This window comes from Amblyomma maculatum, chromosome 1 (assembly GCF_055883805.1).
Source record: "Amblyomma maculatum isolate TAMU_Amacu chromosome 1, ASM5588380v1, whole genome shotgun sequence".
Classification (NCBI taxonomy): Eukaryota; Metazoa; Arthropoda; class Arachnida; order Ixodida; family Ixodidae; genus Amblyomma; species Amblyomma maculatum.
The window spans coordinates 341925440-341947137 of record NC_139344.1 but is presented as its reverse complement, the minus strand read 5'-3'; the positions used below and the strand labels follow the sequence as shown (position 1 = coordinate 341947137).

Genomic DNA, 21698 nt, shown 5'->3' with positions numbered 1-21698 from the left:
TGTCTTCTTAGTGAAATCATGTGATAAACTTTTTTCTTTCTGCACAGATATTTAGCCTACTGGTTGAATCAAGTTGAGGATATGTCTACTACTGCCATCATAATTGACAATCATGTGTTGATTGTCCAAAATAATAAGGCCCAAACTTGTTTTTCCATCAGTCCCAGCTGGCACCTTGCAGAATTTGCCTTGTTGCCAGGAGCCTGCATTATCTTTATCACATTCCTGCTTTAGCAGAGCTGGTAATCTGTTTGTCTGAATGAACTTATTGCTTGCTTGCAGTGGGCAGCCAGGCTGGTCTGTTTGTGCCGCAAAAATTTAATGCTCCATAAAAAGTCAGAACTTCTGCTCATTAAACCTGAGGCGCAAGTTAAAACATTCCAATGAAACATTGTGCTTTTGCATTTGTGGCTGTTCACTGGTTTGGAAGTGCCAAACCTCATAATTTTAAAATGTTTATACAGAACCCATCCCCCCCCCCCCCCCCCCCATAAAATGTGTAAGGACTGCTTGAATACAAATCAGGCAGCCATTACTTTTTTCTATAACACAAGAGAGAGAAAAATCATTTTTCTCCTGTTATGGCTCTAAATAAACGTTTTCATCATCTCTTTGTAAAAAAAAATGATGTGCAAAGCAGGCCACCAGCGGTTTTCTCTCTCTCCTTCTTTGTTCCCCTTTCCACCTGCGCTCGAATCCGCCTTTTGCGCGAGTTCTATGCGCATGCGCGAAGCCCCAGCGGCGACTGATGAAAACACACTGAGAGGCGTCGACGGCGCTTCTCGTCGCCGCACTCATAGCCAACGCACGGGGGCTGGAGGCGCGGTACGTTCACAGCCTCGGTAAAACGATGCCAACCACCTGTGCCGCTTACGGCTGCCACTATCGAGGCGTGCCGGGATGCAAGACGCGTTTTGTTAGGTTTCCTTCGGCGAGCCGCGACCTGCAACGGCGTGAAGCTTGGATTAGGGCAATCAAGCGTCAAGACGTGAATGGGCGACCTTGGCAGCCGACTGCGCAAAAAACACTTCGTTACAGGTATGTATGCATCTAAAGGAAATGTGCATGATGAAAAGTATCTACCGGAGTTTGCACCAAGCCTGTAACCCACCAGTGATAGCCGCAATGAGCATTTGTTCGGGGCGTCTGATGGCGATGTATTTTGTCGTTTGTTTTATTTATGTGCGAAGGGGCCGGGTAGCGCAGATATCACAGGTGGCTGTGTGCGCTAGACCGTAATATTTAGCATGTTTTATCGCGACTGCCGCCTGACTAAAAAGAAGAAAAAAAGGGTGTTTGTTGTGATGCACCGCCGTTAGCGAGGCGAGTGGTTGAGCTGGTCATGAGGCGCTCGCGAACGGCAGTGCATTAAAACTCCGTATTTTTTTTTTCTTGTTAGTGAGGTGGCAGTCACGATAAAACATGCTAAATATTACGGCCTAGCGCACACAGCCGCCTGTGATATCTAAGCTACCTAGCCCTTTCGCACATAAAGATAAGAAGGGACAAAATACATCGCCTTCAGGCCCGGTGCAACTGAAGCAATCACGCACCGAAGAAATCCTCATTGCAGCTATCACTGGTGCGCTACAGCCTGGGTGAAAACTCCAGTAGGTACTTTTCATCATGCCTATTCCGCTTAGATGCATACATACCTGTAGTATCTGTGTTCTTGCCGCTCGGAGCATATGACGCACTTGACACTTGCACGACGCACAGTATTTTTTTTTCTAATTAAAGGCTCGCCTTCGTGCACGCCAAAGCATCCGGACTTTGTTCCTTTAATGTACGCAATCAGATGCACTTCGTTAGGGAGCTTGATAATCGTCGTCTTCGCCCAACCGTTTGCAACGGCAAGGAAACCGCCCGGCACAATAAATGAGTCTCCTGGAGGGTTCATGCTCGTTCACTTGTAGAGTGGATCGCTCTGGACGTAGAACAGAGTTGGTTCCTGACCGAGATGCGCATCCGATATGTAGGAGATTCACATGTGTCACCAAGTTGTTGATTCCGCAGAAATCGCGGCGGAGGCAGAAATGAACGTTGGAGATCCTTTCACAACAGAATGACCATTCTCTGTGCACCGAGAACCTTTTCACCACTGCGACCACATCCGTTCTGACTCCTGAGGCCAGAAACCGGCTACAGCTCTGAATCATCCATTGCCAGAAAAATGCAGCGCGGTTCCTGCAGGTGTGCATTCCGGCCGGGACAATGCCCTTTTCACGGGGTGTGTATATGTGACTCTCTGCCGATCTTCGTGGATGAAATCCTATAGCTGCACGGTTGTAGATGACGCGAGGAGGAAGCGACGCCCATTGCACCATGCCGGCGCCGCGGTGACCGCATTGTGCTCGGTAACTCAAGACACCCCGCGCATATGCGCCGCTCAAAGTCACAGGAGACGATTCCACCTAGCTCTGCAGCATCAACAAACCCCTGGCTGCTTTGCCCTTTGAGATCCCTCTCTCTCTCTCTCTCTCTGCCCCCACGCTCTCCTGTCTGCCGAAAACCTGCACGCTGAGAGCGTCTCATTCTGTCCCGTCGAACACGGCCCGCGCTACACGCTCTTACAATACAAAGATAGTATATGCGTACGTGCGTTATGAGTGGATTGTGAAAACGCTCTACCTTCCCCCATACTGCGTGAACATGATATGCTGCAATCACTGTCACTACTTTTCGCTCCGAGGCCAAAAAAGGGGGGAAGCTTTCGCTTTCTACCAGCGTTGGCGTGGCCATTTCGTATGGTGCGCTTTCGCGTCGTCTGCTACACTGCCGCTCAATGTGTTTCCCACCCGCTCCCGCATGACGGCGCCACATCCTCGCGCAAAAGGCGGATTACTAGAAACCCCCCTTCAATGGAGCCAAACTTAAAGCGCTGATGGTGAGGTTAGTAATCCGATAGGCTGCGGTGTCCGACTCCGTTGGAGGTCACCGAAAGTCAAAAAGCTCTGTTTACCTTATGCTCTGAAGGTGAAGAAACTCAGTGATTTGAGTAACTTTTATTTAAGCGACGGGCGAAGTTTTTCTCTCCTGTGCCGCAACGGGATGGAAACCCAGGAGCGCGGTATTCCAATGCGAAAGCACTGCATGGCTCATCGGAAATTAAAGCTGGCGTCAAGAATCCCGATGACGTCACCGATAAACGACGTTACTAATTGATAAGAGTCAATAATGACAGTAACACAAGTTTTTAACGAATATTAAGGAACCGCGCAAAAGAACTCTCGATGGGACATTTATACGCATTCGCAGCACGGGACTAGTCAAGTGCAATCCGTACAATCTTGGAGCGTCTTATACCACTGGGGGTTACAACTTAGGATTTCCCCTCGCTGGGTACAGATGACCTTGACATAATTAAGTATAGGTGTCCACTGAAATTTAGACGGATGCTGTATCTTCCTTTCGCCAGGCCGCGCCAGCAAAATTGCATCCGCAGCGGTTGTGAGCAATTGAGAAGTAATAGAGTTTAATGAGTGGTGTCAATCGATAGAGGGTGACGCAGTGTTGTTGCCGGAGAAATAATTAGGCAAATATGTTAATTAGGTAATTAATTACAAGCAAAAACGTAAAAGAACCTTTTTTTAATAAATCGCACAATCGGCGGTGTTAAAGGCGCAATCTCATCTGCTCTGAACGGAAATCTTCACCGTCCCCTTATTCAAACCATGTACAGCCATGCAAAACTATGCCAACTGTTCAAGCCATGCTTGAACCTCCATCATTTTTTTTTTCTTTTTTCTCAAGGTGACAGAGGGAACGCACAGAAGACGGCTGAGTGGAAGCTCTAGCTCTAGGGCTGGCGCACTGAAAGATGATTGGAGTTGCGTATAGTTCCAGGCGGCGCCCGTTTTCTTTATCTGTATCCTTGCGCAGCCCGTCGAAGCAAGCGGCGGATGCCTACTTGAGCACGTTGAGAGTGGACGTTCATTCAAAACATAGTCCGTAGCGCTTCAGTATGGAAGCGCATGAGCACAGTCACGAGAGGCATTTTCTTTTAAGTATTTCGCGGGAATTGTTGAAGTTCCGGAGAAAGGAACCGTGCAGGAGGCACGGGGACACAAAAGACGATCGATTGTTTCTGGACTCCCTCTACAGGTTAAAACTAAACGCACTTGATCCTAACTTTGCATCTAAGTTTTGAATAATTCATCCCAACTATTTAAGCGAAATATAGAAGATACTTAGCAGCAGGTGGTTGGAAAAAAAAAAGCGGAAAAGGTTGCGTTTACAAAAACAAGGACGACGCTGGGTCATTCCATGCGAAACGTCCCAGGCCCCAAAAGCGGCCATCATTGAATCTCTTGAAAAAAATATTGTGGTATCGTATGAATACTGGTTTAGTAAAGTAATTTGACGAAAAAAAAAATTTTCGCGTAAGTGACTCGAAGTTTCCGTGAACACGCAAAACACTCAAGTGCGATAGCAGATAAAATAACATTCTATTTCATAGTATCGCATATGTATTCTTTAATGCACCTTAACTGCCCCTATATACCCCCCCCCCCCCCATACACCGGTCGGAACCTCGTGTGACCAGCGATTAGACCACAATTTTATGAAGTTTGAGTCACGTGGTTTCTGATGATGACCGCCATCTTAGATTGTGATCACTAAACTATGCCGTCATCTTGGATTATGACGTAAACGTCAAGTGGTTTCAAATGATTGCCTCCGTCTTGAATTATTACGTAAGCGTCACGTGATTACTAAACTAAGCCGCCATCTTGGATGGCACCACGTGATCTATGTTGGCAGCCATCATGGGTGGCACCACGTGACCAGGATGGCCGCCATCCTGGATGGCACTACATAACCAGGGTGGCCGCCATCTTGCGTGACATGTGACATAGGGTGGCCCATATGATTGCCGCAACCTTTGGGGCACCACGTGACAAAGGGTGGACCTTAAGGTGGCTGCCATACTGGGTGGCCCCACGTGACCTAGGGTGGACCTTGGGGTGGGCGCCATCATGGATTATTAGGGTGGCAAACCACAGTGGTGAACACGGCTGTGGACTCAAGGAAATTTCCAACTCAAGCCCTTGATAGCCACATGATACATCCGCCATCTTGAATTAAAAATTGCCGAAAAAAGATGACACGCAAAATAGTGGAAACCGTCAAGACTTCGAGGCTCAAGTATGAATGCGTCAGCACACCCTCCGTTTCTCTTACGAATAAAGAGAATGCAATCCTCTCTTGTTTTATCAGACCCTGATTTGGTTTAACCAATTCGTTTTACATGCCTCTATATTTGTGATACGCCCTGTCATGGTGGCTCAGCGATTAGGACACTCGAATATTAAGCCTGGAGTCCCCTGTTCGATCCATGCCGCGGCTGCCGCGTTTCAGTAGAGGCTTAACGCAAACCTCCCGAGCACTCCGCGATGTGAGTACGTGTTAAAACAGCAGGTGATCGAAATTATCTGGAGCGCTCCACTACGGTGCACTCATAGCCTAGGTCGCTTTAGGATGTTAAACCTTCTGCGAGCTTTCTGGCCCCTAGCGGCCGTTTCAACACGGCAGAATCGAATGCCCCATTCTCCAGAAAAAGCGGAGCCGGCGTATTCAGCGTTATGAGCGAAAAACGATGGGCCTTGCTATGGCAGGTGGCAGGTTACATGGCCGAGCACTGGTTGATAGTGATGCTGTGTTTGGTTTGGTTTATGGGGTTTAACGTCCCAGAGCGACTCAGGCTATGAAAGAATGAAAGACGCCGTATAGTAGAGGACTCTAGGAATTTCGACCACCTGCGGTTCTCTAACGCGCACTGACATCGTACAGCACACGAGCGCCTAGCTTTTCATCTCCTGCATAGTGGAGTGTAGCGAACCTCGACAGGCGTATACCTTGCGTTGATTGTCCACTCTATCTCGCAAAACGGGCGGCCGCGAGGAGAGAGGTCACAGCATTTCCCAATAGCACGCATTACTCTTCCCGATTCTTGAGCGCAGCGGAGCTGCGCTGGAGAATAGCCATTGATAAATTAAACAACTGTTCCCATCGGTACACGAGTGTTTTCTTTCCATTACGCTTTTGCGGGCTTTCTTATTTCCAGTCAATAAATCGTAAGCGAATTGCGGAAAGAAATGAGTTGCTTAAAATGGGTTGCCAACTCGCTGTAAAGTGACAGCTGCTGTTGCCACTTACAAACAATCCGTTTCTCTTTTTTTTTTTTTTTTCAGTAAAATATAAGTTTCCTCTTGCTGACTGCACATTGGATGCTCGTGTTGTGTGTTGAACATAATCATGGTGAAGTGTATATATATGGGCACTCTGTCGTTGACGCTATCACAATATTCTTTAAACACCGAATATTCAGATCGGGGAGCACTTTCGAGACACAAACTTAAACGAAAAGAAACGCAACTCTAAGTGACGAAGAGCACAGTTCAGACAATAAGAGAGAAAGTTTTTCTCGATTTGTTTTCCCATCTGAGGCACAAAATTGATCCATTGAGGACCCATTTGTATAGCATCTGTCTGCTCACTACATCGGTAGGTATACACGCATGCATATGGAAAAGTAGAAAAGAGTGAGAGGGTGAGTAGATGATTGTGTATGTGTTTGTGTGTGTGTGTGTGTTTGTGTGTGTGCGTGTGCGTGTGTGTGTGTGTGTGTGTGTGTGTGTGTGTGTGTGTGTGTGTGTGTGTGTGTGTGTGTGTGTGTGTGTGTGTGTGTGTGTGTGTGTGTGTGTGTGTGTGTGTGTGTGTGTGTGTGTGTGTGTGTGTGTGTGTGTGTGTGTGTGTGTGTGTGTGTGTGTGTGTGCGTTTTTAGTGAGATCATGTGATAGGAGTGGCTTCTCTGTCCCTTCGATAGCAGGGAGGTCATGACATAAAGCCCTCCAAAGAATGAATGACCACAGGCCAGACAGCCACATTCCTTTAGTGTATGGTATCTCCACATGTACAACACGGTGCTCTTAAAATAAAACCGAAATCTAGACCTGCATGTCGTCTTCCTAAGCCTACTTTTGCGCGAGCACTTTCTTGACAAGCTGCTCGTCTGCTTCATGTGGCAGTGTCACATGGAGGCAAGGACAGTCCACCATGGCGCGCTGGATCGTCTCGAAGGCGTACTTGTTTCCAGACCAGCTTCTGCGGCACACCTGCGCGAAAAGACAAAATGCATGTTCGTTTGTATTGCCGAAAACGGGATAGTCTACTTGCTAAATCAAGAAAGTGTTACCCTGGATAACTTGGGCACGGCAGCTTGAACGTGGCTGAATAAATAGCTATGCAACAATACTTCTCAGAGGCAAGTTTTATGTATCTATTAAAGTTTCGTTGAACACATCTCATTTTTTATATATAGTGTGAGCACTGTGTGGCGCTTCATCTTCCACACTGCTGAACGTGCTGCTTCATCTTCATCCTGCTCCCTCTTGTAGATACCCATCGTCATCGCGGAGTGTGTTTGGCTGCAGTGTGCGACCAAGGCTTCAGGTCTGTAATAAAGCCTGATTCCCCAAGTCCGACCTTCGCGTTACCTTACACGTGGTGGAGGTGCGGGGTAGTATGTCGGCGCTGCGGCAGGTGGTGCCAATGCAGCGACATGAGCAGTGGTAGGCGCCGGTGGCGTAGGCGCTCCAACTGCGGGCGGCAAGGACGTGATCTGGGCGTACGTTGGCACCTGACAAATGGTAGGAGCGACCGATGTTGGCGGGGAATAGGTCATTGAGGCCAGCTCTTCTTTAACAATGCTACGCAGGCCGGCACTTGAATTATGTGGCTCAGATGCAGGGCGGCACAAATTACCTTGAGCCGAGAGCTCTTCACGAATTAATTCGCGAATAAGCACACGGAGGTCAGCTTCGGCAGTGAAACCAAATGAAGTGGGATCAGGCTGCAGGCGTATTGACTGTAGTTCGTCAAGGCGTTGACAAGTGGATATGATGGCATCGATTGTGGTAGGGTTCTGCACGGCCAGGGCGTTGTAGGCGAGTGGCCCAATACCTTTAAGGACGTGCCGAACCCGCTCGGCCTCTGGCATTGTGTCATTGATGCGCCGACAAAGTGAAAGTACATCTTCTATATAAGAGGTGTAGGTCTCATTAGGCCGCTGAAGTCGGGCTTCTAGCTTCTTCTTGGCGGACTCCGTGCGAACAGTAGGAGCGCAGAAAATCTGGCGTAACTTTTGTTTAAAGGTAGCCCAGTCCGGAATCGTCGACTCATGATTTAGAAACCACGTTTTGGCCACATCCGTCAAATAAAAGGACACATTAATTAATTTAAGAGAATCGTCCCATCGGTTGAAAGCACTGACCCGGTCGTAGCTGTCGAGCCAGTCATCAGCGTCGTCGCCGCGGAGACCGGCGAACATCTGCGGGTCGCGCTGACGGCTACTGACAGTCCAAGTGGCAAGGGGAGCTGGAGTCGAGTTGGTAGCAGCCGGAATAGCGGAGTGGCCCTCTTGTGTCATGACGATGGTGGTCGGGGTCAAACGGCGGCCAGAACGAAGCTCCAGGTGGATGCAGGTGACGAAGCAGCGGGGAAATCAAGGCGCACCTCCACCACGTGTAAGGTAACGCGAATCCTGGGCCACCTCGTCAGCCGCGATGGCATTCGACCCGACCCTGACAAGCTTGCTGCAGTTTTGAACTTTGCACGCCCTCAGCGGACTAAGGAACTACGCAGTTTCCTTGGCCTGTCTTCGTACTTTCGCCGCTTCATTCGAAATTTCGCTACCATTGCTGCACCGCTCCACCGCCTCCTTACAGACCGTACTACTTTCAATTGGTCCGAAGAATGCGAAAAAGCTTTCCAAACCCTAAAGAATGCCCTCACTTCGGACCCTGTTCTCGCTCATTTCGACGACACTGCTGCCACCATTCTTCACACCGATGCCAGCAGCCTCGGTATCGGCGCCATACTTCTGCAACGTGATACCGCTTCTCGGGAAAAGGTAATTGCGTTTGCCAGTCGAACTCTAACACTAGCGGAACGCAACTACACCATCACTGAGCAAGAGTGCCTAGCCGTCGTTTGGGCAGTTCAGAAATTCCGCCCCTACCTCTACGGCCGCCATTTCACGATCGTTACCGATCACCACGCCCTGTGCTGGTTATCAACCCTCAAAAATTTGACTGGACGCCTGGGCCGTTGGATTCTGCGTTTGCAGGAGTACCACTTTGATGTCATATTCAAATCGGGACGCAAACATCGAGATGCCGATGCTCTTTCCCGCTGCCCGCTATCAGAATCGCCACCTAGTGCTTCCTCGAGCCTTCCTGCGTGCACCCTCGACGTCCCAATGTCGTCCAGAGCCCCAACCTTAACCTGTGCTACTCTTGCCGCTGCTCCAGATCGCTACGCCATTATTTCAAACCAGCGAGCAGATCCCTACTGTATTTCCCTAATCAACCTTCTCACCGGTGCTTCTCACCCTCCTACCGCTAGGATGCGCAGGCAACTCCAAAAGTTCAAACTTGACAACGGCGTGCTCTCCCGTTATATTTATTGCTCCGAAGGCACCCGTTGGGTCCCCGTTATTCCGAGAGCGCTTCGCACCCGTATCCTGGCGGCTTTCCACGATGATGCTACAGCCGGTCACTTAGGCTTTCATAAAACTTACCACCGCGTGAAAGCCCGTTTCTTCTGGCCAGGCCTCGCCTCAAGTGTGGCAAAATACGTCGCCTCTTGTCTGCCATGTCAGCGCCGCAAACGGCCCACTTCTCCTCCTGCTGGCCTACTACAGCCGCTACCTTGCCCTGCTACTCCTTTTGCCGTTGTTGGCATAGACTTATACGGGCCACTTCCATTGTCCGCACGAGGTAATCGCTGGATCGTCACCGCCGTCGACCACCTAACACGCTACGCTGAGACCGCTTCCCTGCCTAATGGCTCAGCACATGAGGTCGCGACCTTCTTTTTGGAATCGCTCGTACTGCGCCATGGGGCCCCTCAAGTGCTTCTCAGCGATCGTGGTCGGACATTTCTGTCGAAGATTGTAGCCGAAGTTATTGAAGCCTCAACCACACATCACAAATTGACCTCCAGCTATCACCCGCAGACCAATGGGTTGACTGAGCGGTTCCACCGCACGCTTTCTGACATGTTGTCTATGTATGTCGACCAGGACCACCGAAACTGGGACGTAATACTTCCTTTTGTTACGTTCGCCTACAATACGGCTGTACAGCGGACCACAGGTTACACCCCGTTTTTCCTCGTTTACGGCCGTTCTCCCGCTACCTTTCTTGACGCCTCTTTTCTTTCTACACATGCCAGTTTCTCATCCTCTCTTCCTGACCAGTTCCTTTCCCGAGTGGCCAAATCACGCCGGCTTGCTCGCGTCAACACGGAAGCTAGCCAGGAAGACCGCAAGTACCGCTATGATGCAACCCATCGCCAAGTTTCGTTCCGTCCCGGCGACGAGGTGTTACTTTGGACCCCATTACGCACTCCTGGCCTTTGTGACAAGTTACAGCACCGTTACAATGGTCCTTACACAGTTCTTGCAAAAACCTCCCCGGTCAACTATCGCGTCTCCCCTGTTTACCCTCCTCCGGACTGTCGTTACCGTGGCACTGAAGTTGTCCACGTTTCACGTATGAAACCTTTTGTTCGGCGCATTCCTGCGGACTAATTGCGGCCAGGCTGGCCGCTTGAACTGCGCGGGCGTAATAGTGTGAGCACTGTGTGGCGCTTCATCTTCCACACTGCTGAACGTGCTGCTTCATCTTCATCCTGCTCCCTCTTGTAGATACCCATCGTCATCGCGGAGTGTGTTTGGCTGCAGTGTGCGACCAAGGCTTCAGGTCTGTAATAAAGCCTGATTCCCCAAGTCCGACCTTCGCGTTACCTTACAATATATATATAATAACTTGACAATTTCTCGCTCCCCGTCACTTATGCTTCTTCTGCTTCGTTTACTTATGGCTACTCCCGACACTGCGTTCAAAACGATTTTTGCGAAATTGGGCAGGTTTTGGAAGCTCTGCTGTGTCATATGCATGCTTGCAACATACCATAAAAGCATAGGTAGATATTCTGGACAGAATATATTTATCTTTGTCCTCTAAGCAATTTTCTTTGGCTCTTCAGAAAAAAAAAAAAAAGAGTGCTTTGTAACTGCACATGCATGCCTACAAGCATCTCTCAAAGTCTTTGCCTAAATGCATCGCAAAACCGCTTAAATAGCTGCGCTCAGATTTCGTATTAGGGTGTATCATAATACTCCTTCGTAATAATTTTTTCGTTATGCATGTAGCGGATGCTTTCTTCTGCTGGCTCTAATTTTGTTGCGAATGCAACCTTACGTCGGGTTTCAGCTCGTCGCGTATGCCGTGGCCGCTGCCACGAATGACCTTGAATGAACAGTCGCGAAGAAGACGAAGACGGAGAAGAAGACGAAGAAGAGAAAGAAGAATGCTCAGTCACCAGCAGCTAATGCTTTCGCTCTACATTCGGTTCAGCAGCGTTTAACCCTTCTCATTTTTTAAACAAAATGGACATGCGCGTCAGCCTTACTAGTGTGCCCGCCATGGAAAAACTAGTTTCTTGGGCAGTCATTATAGAATCACAACACACAGCTGAGATCCTAGAGGCAGCAAAATTATTTGCTTTGTCGACAACACACGAGTATAGATGAACTGAAGGACTCCGGTGTTCACTTGGGCAGATAATTAACCCGGCCACACAGGTTTAGCTTACACTTAACGAGTAACTAGAAACACTCCTCCGCTCTCTCAATCCTTTGCTCTATTTTGTTTTTTAAAACACCGCGAATTTAGAGGGAAAAGTGGATGTTTTTAACAGCTTTTTTCGTCTGTTTCATAGCATGCTTCATGAACATATACTCACGCCGTTGTTGACATCCCAGGACAGCAGCGCTCTCAAACGCTCCTCGCACTCCTGAAAGGCAAATCACACGTGTTCAGTCCGCACAAAACGTCATCAGCGGCAGTAGGATGATGCAGTAGCACGTACGAACTTATGAAGGTCGACACTTCATCAAGCCTCAGCCCTCAGCGTTGTACACCGACAAAGATACATGCATGGACGCTGTGACATTGCATTAACTTAAATGGGCGATTGCGGATTTTAGAAATGCATTGTGGACGACGTTCAGCGTTACCTGCTCAACAATGGCATCACCTATCGCGTGATTTAGAAAGGAGGCCTTGATAGAAAAGCAACTTCTGATCCCCCCTCCTTCTTCTGCCATTTGCGACTGGCTGGAGGGTCCTCGAAACCCGAACCATGTAGTTGTTCACAATTAATGGATTTCTTTCAGTGTTGCTTACTATCGGAAAATACCCATACTTCACGACTGTTTTTTTTTTTTTTTTTTTTTCAACGTAATAATTTTCCTACTTGCTACTGACCAGTGCAAGCTTTGATACTAGAGCTGGCGAAAGATCGCTCATTCGTCATCACTGACGTCACAAGAAGTGGTGACGAGTAGTATTAGGGGGAAAGAGCGGGTCTGGAGAGGGGTTGTTGCGCAATACCGCCAGATAGAAACGGTTTCTTTCAGAAAATTAGTGACGTCATAACTTGTCCTAACAAGTCGTCGCTATAATGAAAATCACGGCAATCCCACTCTGCAGCGCTGGCCAGATGACCAGAAATTAAAAAAAAAAAAACTGCAACCCTAGCGAGTTTCGGTAGTTTGGTTGAGACCAATAAATATCGTATTAAGCCGAAATGGATTTATACAGCCGGTTTTAAAAAATGACCTCCTTCCCTCAATCACTAAAATTAAACCCTCTCATTTTAATCTGATTTTCGAAGATAACATCGGACTCACCCTGGTTCCGTCAATAAGGCAGCCAAATCCGCCGTTAATGACTTCGCCCCTGCCAAAGAAGAAGAACAAAGACGGCCATAATAAGTCCCCAAACCATGAAATAAAATTGTCAGATATAATGTCAATTTTTGGGACGATTATGTGCCTTATAACAGAGCACAACACTGCAGATACTATTGAAAATGTAACCATAAGCGCCATCGAAGGTAAGCTGAACTCTCGTTTATGCTTGCGTACAGATTTCAGAACAAATTTAACTCTGGATACCTTCTGGCTTTTGTTTGTGTAGTAGCGGTATTCTACTTGCGATTAAAATCACTGTAAAGTGAAAATATTCGTTTACTTAGATAATACTCAAAGCTTCCTGGTAGTATTCTAAACCTCTGTGTGCAGCGTAACGATAAGACGACATGGTTATGCTACATATCCAATCGGCAGTGCACACTCACCAGCCGACGCCTCCACCGTTGTGGAGTGCTACCCACGTTGCTCCCCTGATCGCGTCGCCGACGAAGTTCTGGACAGCCATATCTGGAAAGTAAAAGCGGGAAAAAAAGCAAGCACGTGCATCTCGAAGTCTAAATCTTCACACTCTTCCTCTTTCTTAGGCGAAAACAAGGATTGTTGTGCTCCTTTCTCACAAGCCTCTCACGTCTAATACCTCTGTCACACGGTCAATTTCGATCCTCATTCAACTCGATCTGCATTGAGGTTTTCAAGAAGGATTGAAGCATCCCATGCTACACGGGCGTTTTCAATGAGCATTGAGAAATTTTCCTATACCGACCCTATACCACGTCACATGGGAATGTAAACACAACTGCACTTTCCACAAACAAACTAACCCGAGTGCGGAGCAATGGGAGGGCCTGCTAACCAGCTGCGAGCTCACCGCCCAAAGGGCATTGGTGCAGCACGCATGCGAGGTAGCCAGGACCAGCGGAGCCCTGGAATGAGGGAACCACCCGTACTAAGGAGTCTCCAACGGTGGCGAAGAAGCGGCTGCAGGAAGACTCTCCGAGACTAACCAAAAGACCTCAATAAAGTTTTTTCACTCACTCACTCACTCACTCACTCACTCACTCACTCACTCACTCACTCCCTCACTCACTCACTCACTCCCTCACTCCCTCACTCACTCACTCACTCACTCACTCACTCACTCACTCACTCACTCACTCACTCACTCACTCACTCACTCACTCACTCACTGACTCCTCATGTGCGCTACGAGGGTGTCGACGACAGCTTTTGAGTGTGCTTGAAATCTCAAGATCGATTGAGGAAGCAGCTTGAAGTCAAGCAGGATTGATCTCGATTGCACCTGAAATTTGCCGTGTGACAATCTCGATCTTGTGGGATTCGGGCTTGCTGCGGCTGCCCTTTGCGCGGCCGCCGCCCGCTTCCCAGTTGTTCCCTTTCTCCCGCCTGAGGCGGCGGAGAGGGGCTCGAACGACTTGTCACTGCCGTTCGGGCCACAGCTCCGCCCTGGCGTTCCAGTGGTTGTTCTCATTGGCGCCTTTTGGCGGGAACACGGCACCGCTTCGACAGCCGCGCTCGCGCGACTGTCCGAGCGGAGCTCAGAGAGAGACCCCTCCGAGACATCGCAAGGTGCGTACGCAACTGTTCCTGTCTGCCGGCCTTTGTCCGCGCAGACCAGTGTGTAGTCGGGTTCGTCTGCTCCGGGTCGTACCTGAGAGCGAAGCTCGAGCCTGTCGATCGTGATCCAACGATCCGCGACAGGCGTACCTTGCGGTGGTTGCCCACTCTCTCTCAATGGAACCCTTTGGTCACTGCGAGAGAGAGATCACAGCACGCCCTTCGTGCTTGCGGCGCGCACTCCGTGTCACTTCGTGCGCGCAGGGGAGCCTTGCCCCTCGCGCGCTCCAGGGACACGGTGACTGAGTATGTGTGCGTATGTGCGTTTGTATATTTGTGTGTGTGTGTGTGTGTGTGTGTGTGTGTGTGTGTGTGTGTGTGTGTGTGTGTGTGTGTGTGTGTGTGTGTGTGTGTGTGTGTGTGTGTGTGTGTGTGTGTGTGTGTGTGTGTGTGTGTGTGTGTGTGTGTGTGTGTGTGTGTGTGTGTGTGTGTGTGTGTGTGTGTGTGTGTGTGTGTGTGTGTGTGTGTGTGTGTGTGTGTGTGTGTGTGTGTGTGTGTGTGTGTGTGTGTGTGTGTGTGTGTGTGTGTGTGTGTGTGTGTGTGTGTGTGTGTGTGTGTGTGTGTGTGTGTGTGTGTGTGTGTGTGTGTGTGTGTGTGTGTGTGTGTGCCGCTGGAGGATGGCGTTTCAATAAACGTCTCCTTTGTGAACTTGGAGGTTTGTGTCCTTGCAGCGCAGTGCTCTCCTCCCGGTGGAGAATGAGTGCGCGCTGCAGTGTTTCAGTGTGCGCGCGGTGACGGCTGATCGGGGCTTCGGCTCGCGCGACGCTCGAACCCGCGGTGGTTAGTGGCCTATGTCCACGTAGAAACCACAATCTGCATTGTGTTGAATGCAGATCGAGTTCAATGAAGATCGAAACTGTCCGTGTGACAGGGGTATTAAACCGTGTTGATCACGTGACCAGCAATATGGCACATACTCATTGGTCAACATTTGTTCTTTGTGAGGTAACGAATTGAGACCGTGCTCCAAAAGCGACGACACTGATTTTCCTGTCCCGAAAGTGATGCCATTACGACGGATTAAGTATATACTGAGTGAAGGAGGAGGCGGTTAAGATAATGCATGGTACCCGGTAGTCTTTTTCTGGGGCAAGGAGAGAAGGGCTGAAAAGAGGAAAGATGCGCGTGGCGTTTACTATACCTAATCATAAAGGAAGGAAATCTTAGTGGAGGCCCTCGCAATCCGAGCGGCATAGCAAGATTGTGGCGGGAGTCACGTGCTTTTGCAATGGCTACTGGGATTCCTATAGGCATGGTTCGTCGTCTCTATCACCCATATCGACTGTGCTGTTGGCAGAGCCTGTCAGGTAGAGTTGGGGATCTGAATATTTGTGCAATATTTGCGTTTCGCGGAAGGCGCAAGGATTTGGAGGCCTACAGTGAACATTGGACTCCAATTGCGCGTTTAGTTCATTCAGCATGCCGTCGTAAGGGCCAGTTTGGAAGCTCGCGACAGCTGGCGGCAGCCCGGCGCAACGCGAGACCGTCTGCTCGCGGGGCATGCGCAACTGTTCTGAAACCACGGATTGATTGATTTATAGGAAGGGAAAGGCGCGGGAACTCACTTGATTTCGGTGGACACCTCAACCGTCCCGTAAGGGGAGGGGGGGAAGGTGGGAGTGAAAGTGGAAAGAGAGAAAGAGGAGCCGTAGTGGAGGGCTAACGCCGCAGGAGTTTGGCCTAGAGGGCGAGGGGAACCCTCAATTTCGGTTGAAAAAAATGTGACGTAACTGCATCTCCCAAGGTTTTTCCTTCCTCCATGTACCTAATGACGCCCGAGCTCCCGAGAAGGGAGCGGCCTACCTGCTGTGAAGGCAGAGCCGTCGTACACGTTCGAGGTCTCCCTGTAAGGGCTGTCAGCACCGCTCACGTCGTGGTGGTCCCGGCTGATCACTACGGGTCCCTGCGGTAGGAAAAGTAAGGAACTGCTTGCAGCCGAACAGCGTTGGTGGCGTCAAGCGTTGCGTCAAGCCAGGCGCAGTATACACAGTATACACGCGATGCTTCATTTACAAGGCTCGCGGACATGAATTACGTCTAGTATTTATTTATATGGTCACCTATACAGCACTAAGGTTTATCTTCGATTTTAAAAGTAGTATTTAGATAACACTAATGGAGTGTTTAACTGCAGAGCCTACATGAGAAGCCTGAATGGGAGTCTCATAGAGTGTAAAGAGAAGCGCCTAATTGCGCAATATTGTTCAGAAATGTGTGTGTGTGTGTGTGTGTGTGTGTGTGTGTGTGTGTGTGTGTGTGTGTGTGTGTGTGTGTGTGTGTGTGTGTGTGCGTGCGTGTGTGTGTGTGTGTGTGTGTGTGTGTGTGTGTGTGTGTGTGTGTGTGTGTGTGTGTGTGTGTGTGTGTGTGTGTGTGTGTGTGTGTGTTTGCGCGTGCGTGCGCGCGCGCTTATTATACGAAGTGTTTGAAACTTAAAAAGCGCTCAAAATCGCAACCGGATACCATCAATGAAACGTATTTTTCTAGCGTTTTTATTTAATGGATTGTGCAAAACGTACGGGCACAAGGATGGGGACGCTTGCATGCAAAAGGTGCAGCGCTATCAGCAATTGTTTATTTTCAATACTGAACAGGGGCTTATAAACGTCGACTTCGTATCTTGAAGGGTAAAGGCCAACTGAAGAAACACGTCCACGAAGGCAAAAAGTCACAACACAAAAACCTGACTTCTACGCAATGAACCAAGATGACAGGTGCCAAGGTCAAATTTATGGATAAGGAGGAGGAAGGGCGACCGCCCCTTTCTTCCCTCACCACTTTCTGAACACAAAATTTATCATAGGAAAACCATAATTAATCTTGCTTTCTTAATTTCGGGTGGTAGGGTGGTGGGAGGTATAGTACTTGGTTAAAATGGGAGAAAGGGTCCCACTACGTAGTGTATTTCGTAACCTTTCTTCGCTGAAAAGAAAAAAAAAAAAAAGGAGGGAGGGCAGCAAAATCGTTTTTATGAAATAATAATTATACTGTATGTTAGGCGGAGGTAGAAGCTTCAATTGGCCTCCTAAAATTTTACAAACGAGAGAAACCTTCATTTTCCCCAACAGTCTTTTTATCTTGAACATCATTCTCGAAAGCTGGCTTTGCTGCTTTTCTTCTCTGTACTGACATGAAGCTTAGTGATTGGTTGGTTAGCGATTCGAGGTGTGCAGTTCGGAGCAATGCGGTAAAAAAGAGTCTTTAAAGATGGAAAGTATCTTCAAAAGCGTGCACAGTATACTCGTTTGGAGATAGCGTGTAAGAGGCAGCACACGAAGAAGAAAAAGATGGCTTCCATAGAGCAAGTGCTCATCTAGGTAACCGCGGTGAGAATGTACTTCTGCAGCCGCCTCACTCAGCGTTTCGACTCCAGTCCTATCATTGCTTTATATTTCAAGTAGCCTTCTTGTATTTGCGTAGTTTCTTCTCTGTCTCTTGAAAGTTCATTGCGAAATAAGAATAGGAGAAAATTCTATCCAGTAGGTCAAATTCATATCATAGAGATACTCTTCCGTTGTGCGAGAGCTACATGGTCGAAGCAAAAATGAATTTGGCATTTTATTTTAGCGAATTGTTTCATATTAAGCTACCCGCGGCAGTACTTGATGAAAAAGGGCTGTTACGTGACTTCTTAAATGAGCAGCATCAGCAAAAATATATTTAAAAGTGAGTTAGGTGTTAAAACAAACAAATAAAGAAAATTGGAACGATTGGGTAGAAGCAATGAGGTTAATATTGACTATGCGCTTTGCAATTTTCTCACCTTAAGACGCTTGTCCTTAACAGCCTTGTTGAATGCGAGGGCGATTTCCGTCCTTCCTACCTTGTCCGAGTACAGGATTCGGGCTTGGGAGCCGACAACCTGCGAAGCGCACAGTCCGCCGAGATACTGGTCATATAGAAGTCTGACTCGTGTGATTTTCAGCCAAGGAACAGCTGGTGTGACATTCTAACTCTCCTGAACAATGAGTGTTGTCGGCCTTAGGCGAAAAGAAGTAACAAAGAGCGCAGTCAATACAAGCATAGCTGCTAGCTGTTCGACGTTTGCTGTCTCTACCACGGTTGTTTATTTTATTTTCCATTTTATTCATTCTTCCCAGCTGATTTTCGCCAAGTGGTAGATCCTTTCTTGCACGATTGACCAGGTATACAACATCCTCCGCCGAAGAATCACGTGATGAAAAGCGCGGGTCATTTACTGTAGCCTAGAAATTGAGCATATACTCGCACAGAATGGCAGTGAAGAATTCATAGTAATTTTTCATTTCATGGCTATTTAGCAAGACATGCGTCGCTACAGCCTTTGAGATGTATGCAATAGGATGCGAATTAATAGTGCAGGAAAGCAGGAAGAGAAACAAACGTTACTGATGAAGACTTAGGTTTTCTTCGTTATATTATGCACAGGGTCGTCCACTGTTGAGGGAACACGCGAGCGCGTGGCTATGTCTTCAGCAGCCGCGCATCGAAGGGAGCGCAGGAGCGAAGGTACCTGTAGACCTGGCTTCGCATCAAAGGCTACAACCGGCGCTGCTCTCAAATGCTGTAGCAAACGAAGCAAAGCACCGCCTCCAGGCTTCTGTATGCTTGAGCCATTTTGCCTCGATACGTGACCGCCGCGCCGGACACACGGATACGCCACGAAGCGCAGCCACGCGCTCGCGTGTTCACGCCAAGAGTGGAAGATATTGTTGTACATGTACAGGGTCTGGGGGCTGGGATTTAAAAAATTCCTATGCAAAATCTACTGCCCCATTCGAGCTGAAATAACGTTCACAAAGTAGCAAAATATCGTCTACGTTATCTGATAAGTGATTCAACATCGGTACTTGCCTAGATTTTCTGAAATCGAGAAAAAACTGCTCTCGGCAGCGTGCACAATTTTCGCAGAAGAGAGTCGAAACGCTGCTTTGACATGGCACGTCATCTGTCGAGCAGTGAGGCAAGCTCCATCCCGGCCGTTAGCGTGCTTGCCTCGCTGCCCGACAGATGACGCACCATGTCAAAATAGCTTTTCGACTCTGTTTGCGAAAATTGTGCACGCCGCCGAGAGCAGTTTTTTCTCGATTTCGGAAAATGTAGGCAAGTACCGATGTTGAATCACTTATCAGATAACGTAGACGATATTTTGCTACTTTGTGAACGTTATTTCACAGCTCGAATGGGGCAGTAGATTTTGCATAGGAATTTTTTAAATCCCAGCCCCCAAATATTCAAGACCCTGTACACGTGAATTTACTCTTGCTTTTACGGGATGAGTGTTATTCAAAAAAAAAATTAATAGGATCGGCTTGCGAATCTAGATCATGTTACTATTGCCGACAGGTTGCGCATGAATATCCCCCGTTACAGTACACTGACTTTGCCGAAATAACTTCTCTCAAGGCGAAAGCCTTGCTTGCGTCATGAATGGGGTGAGCGCGAAGCGATAGTAAAAAAAAAATAAAGTGATTTCGTACCAAAATTATGAAGTAACCGTCCTTTGTGCACCGTTCAGAGTGATTTCATATATACCATTTCATTTCCCAATTAGCATCTGCTGGTCAAGTTGGAGGCTAGTTAAGGGATTCGAACCAACGACTTATATACCTCTAATCGTATCCCTTTCATAGCAATATGTAGGTGTACTCCGAGAAGAGAGACAAATAGCACGTCTTTCATTTCCCCAAAAATTAAACTCTCTGAGCGCTAAATAACTAAACCACCAAGCAAAACGGCACCTAACCATGTCAAACCTTACTTTAGAACGTCTTAATTGGTTTAAGAGGTGTTAAATCCAGGCCTTTTTTTTTTTTTTTTTGCACACTCGCGTCGCGTACTCGTTTGCAGCCAGTACTGACTCGCAAATCATCCTACTAATCCGAGAACACATGTAGCAGCTACAACAGTCAGTTCTCCATTTGAAACTGACTGATTTGTCCGTGAAGTGAAGTGCGTGAACTCGTTTTCCTGCCGGAGGCATTGCCTGTGGTACAAAGAGCCGCGCTGCAAAGCAAGGACGCTACTCGCCAATTTGTGGTCGGCAGCCTTCTCGATCCAGGTAGTGTTGTCCCTGTACTGCTGTTTCACGTGCTCCGGCACTGCGCGCAATCGGGAAGAAAACGCAAGCGGAGGTGAGGAAAGAATGCAGCGGCAGTAAATACGGCTTGCTGTTTCGCAACCTGATCACTGTTATATTGGCGCTACCTTCGCTTTTAGTATAAAGGAACTGCGTACAGCAACGTAGTACACCACATTGAAGACTGCGCACGCTGCCGACAATGTATTCTATTCTCCTGTGCACGAAATTGTCGGTGTGGTGTATGTGTGTGACTAAAGATAAGGCATATCCGGCTCAGACCTTTTGCATCATTGCGTCCAATAGGCATGCTTAAACAACTGCATTATCGAGATGCAGTTCATTTAGGGGCATACGGTTTTAAATGTTGCCAACAGTGGAGTAAGTCGGACGAGGAACGGTGCTTAAATTAGCGCACTCACCCCTGCTACCTTGTGGCGACCTTTCAAGAATATTTGCAGCCGCTCTTGACGCAGCACGTTTGTGCCGTTCGTAGAGGACTGCATAAAACGTCGCTAGAACTCAGCAATTGCAATCTAAGAACAAATTTTCGTTTTTTCCCCTCGTTTTTAAAGTAACTTGCTGTGCCGGTGAAAGAGAGAGAGGAGGAAGGGAAGATGCTACAGACTAACCAGATTCTACCCTATACGTGAATGGGGATTATAACTTAGAAGTTTAGTTCGATTCGTAGTATGGAGTACGCCTTTGGTCCGTGACAATAGGCGTTCGCAGTCACTGTCTTTTCAGGCGCTTAAGACTGCGACTCTTAAATATTCGAGGAGCGCGTTCCTAACATTCATTGCTGAGAATGGTGAGACTGGGGATATTTGCGGTGAGATTTACCTCCGTGCAATGTCCAAGCGGTGGAGTGCTGCCTTCAGGGACTCTCACTTTCTTAAAATGAGGACTGTAGCAAAACAAGTGCACAATTGTTTCTTTGCACCTATGCAATTACGGAAAAAATACATGCGGTAACAATGCTCACCGACGAATGTCAGGACATTATCCCTGGAGGAAACGTCTTTGGTTACGACATTCTGGAAGGATGTATTCGTCACGTACCGTCGGTCTTACACAAGTTCTTGAGCACCGAAGCGGCCAGCTTGTCCGTCAGTTCCAGGTCTTCTTCACACCCCGACGTGCATACCCATCTGCGAAAATTTGAACTTGGTTGCCTACTGGGTGCCATGAAGCTCTTCTGGAAGAGTGCCGTGAATTCTG

At 48.2% G+C, this 21698-nt stretch overlaps 1 protein-coding gene across 1 annotated transcript in view; it reads right to left on the bottom strand.

The window, feature by feature from the left end:
• Positions 1-6874: 6874 nt before the first annotated feature.
• LOC146207610 (urocanate hydratase-like) overlaps positions 6875-21698 on the bottom strand; it is a 32985-nt gene continuing 18161 nt past the window's right edge. The window contains exons 15-22 of the mRNA XM_084589110.1: positions 21540-21628; positions 20429-20499; positions 18183-18281; positions 16226-16325; positions 13213-13294; positions 12764-12812; positions 11815-11865; positions 6875-7118 (exon numbers count right to left, since the gene is read on the bottom strand). Coding sequence (XP_084445236.1) covers positions 6978-7118; positions 11815-11865; positions 12764-12812; positions 13213-13294; positions 16226-16325; positions 18183-18281; positions 20429-20499; positions 21540-21628 — 682 coding nt within the window. The 3' untranslated portion in view covers positions 6875-6977. The remainder of the gene's footprint in view (positions 7119-11814; positions 11866-12763; positions 12813-13212; positions 13295-16225; positions 16326-18182; positions 18282-20428; positions 20500-21539; positions 21629-21698) is intronic.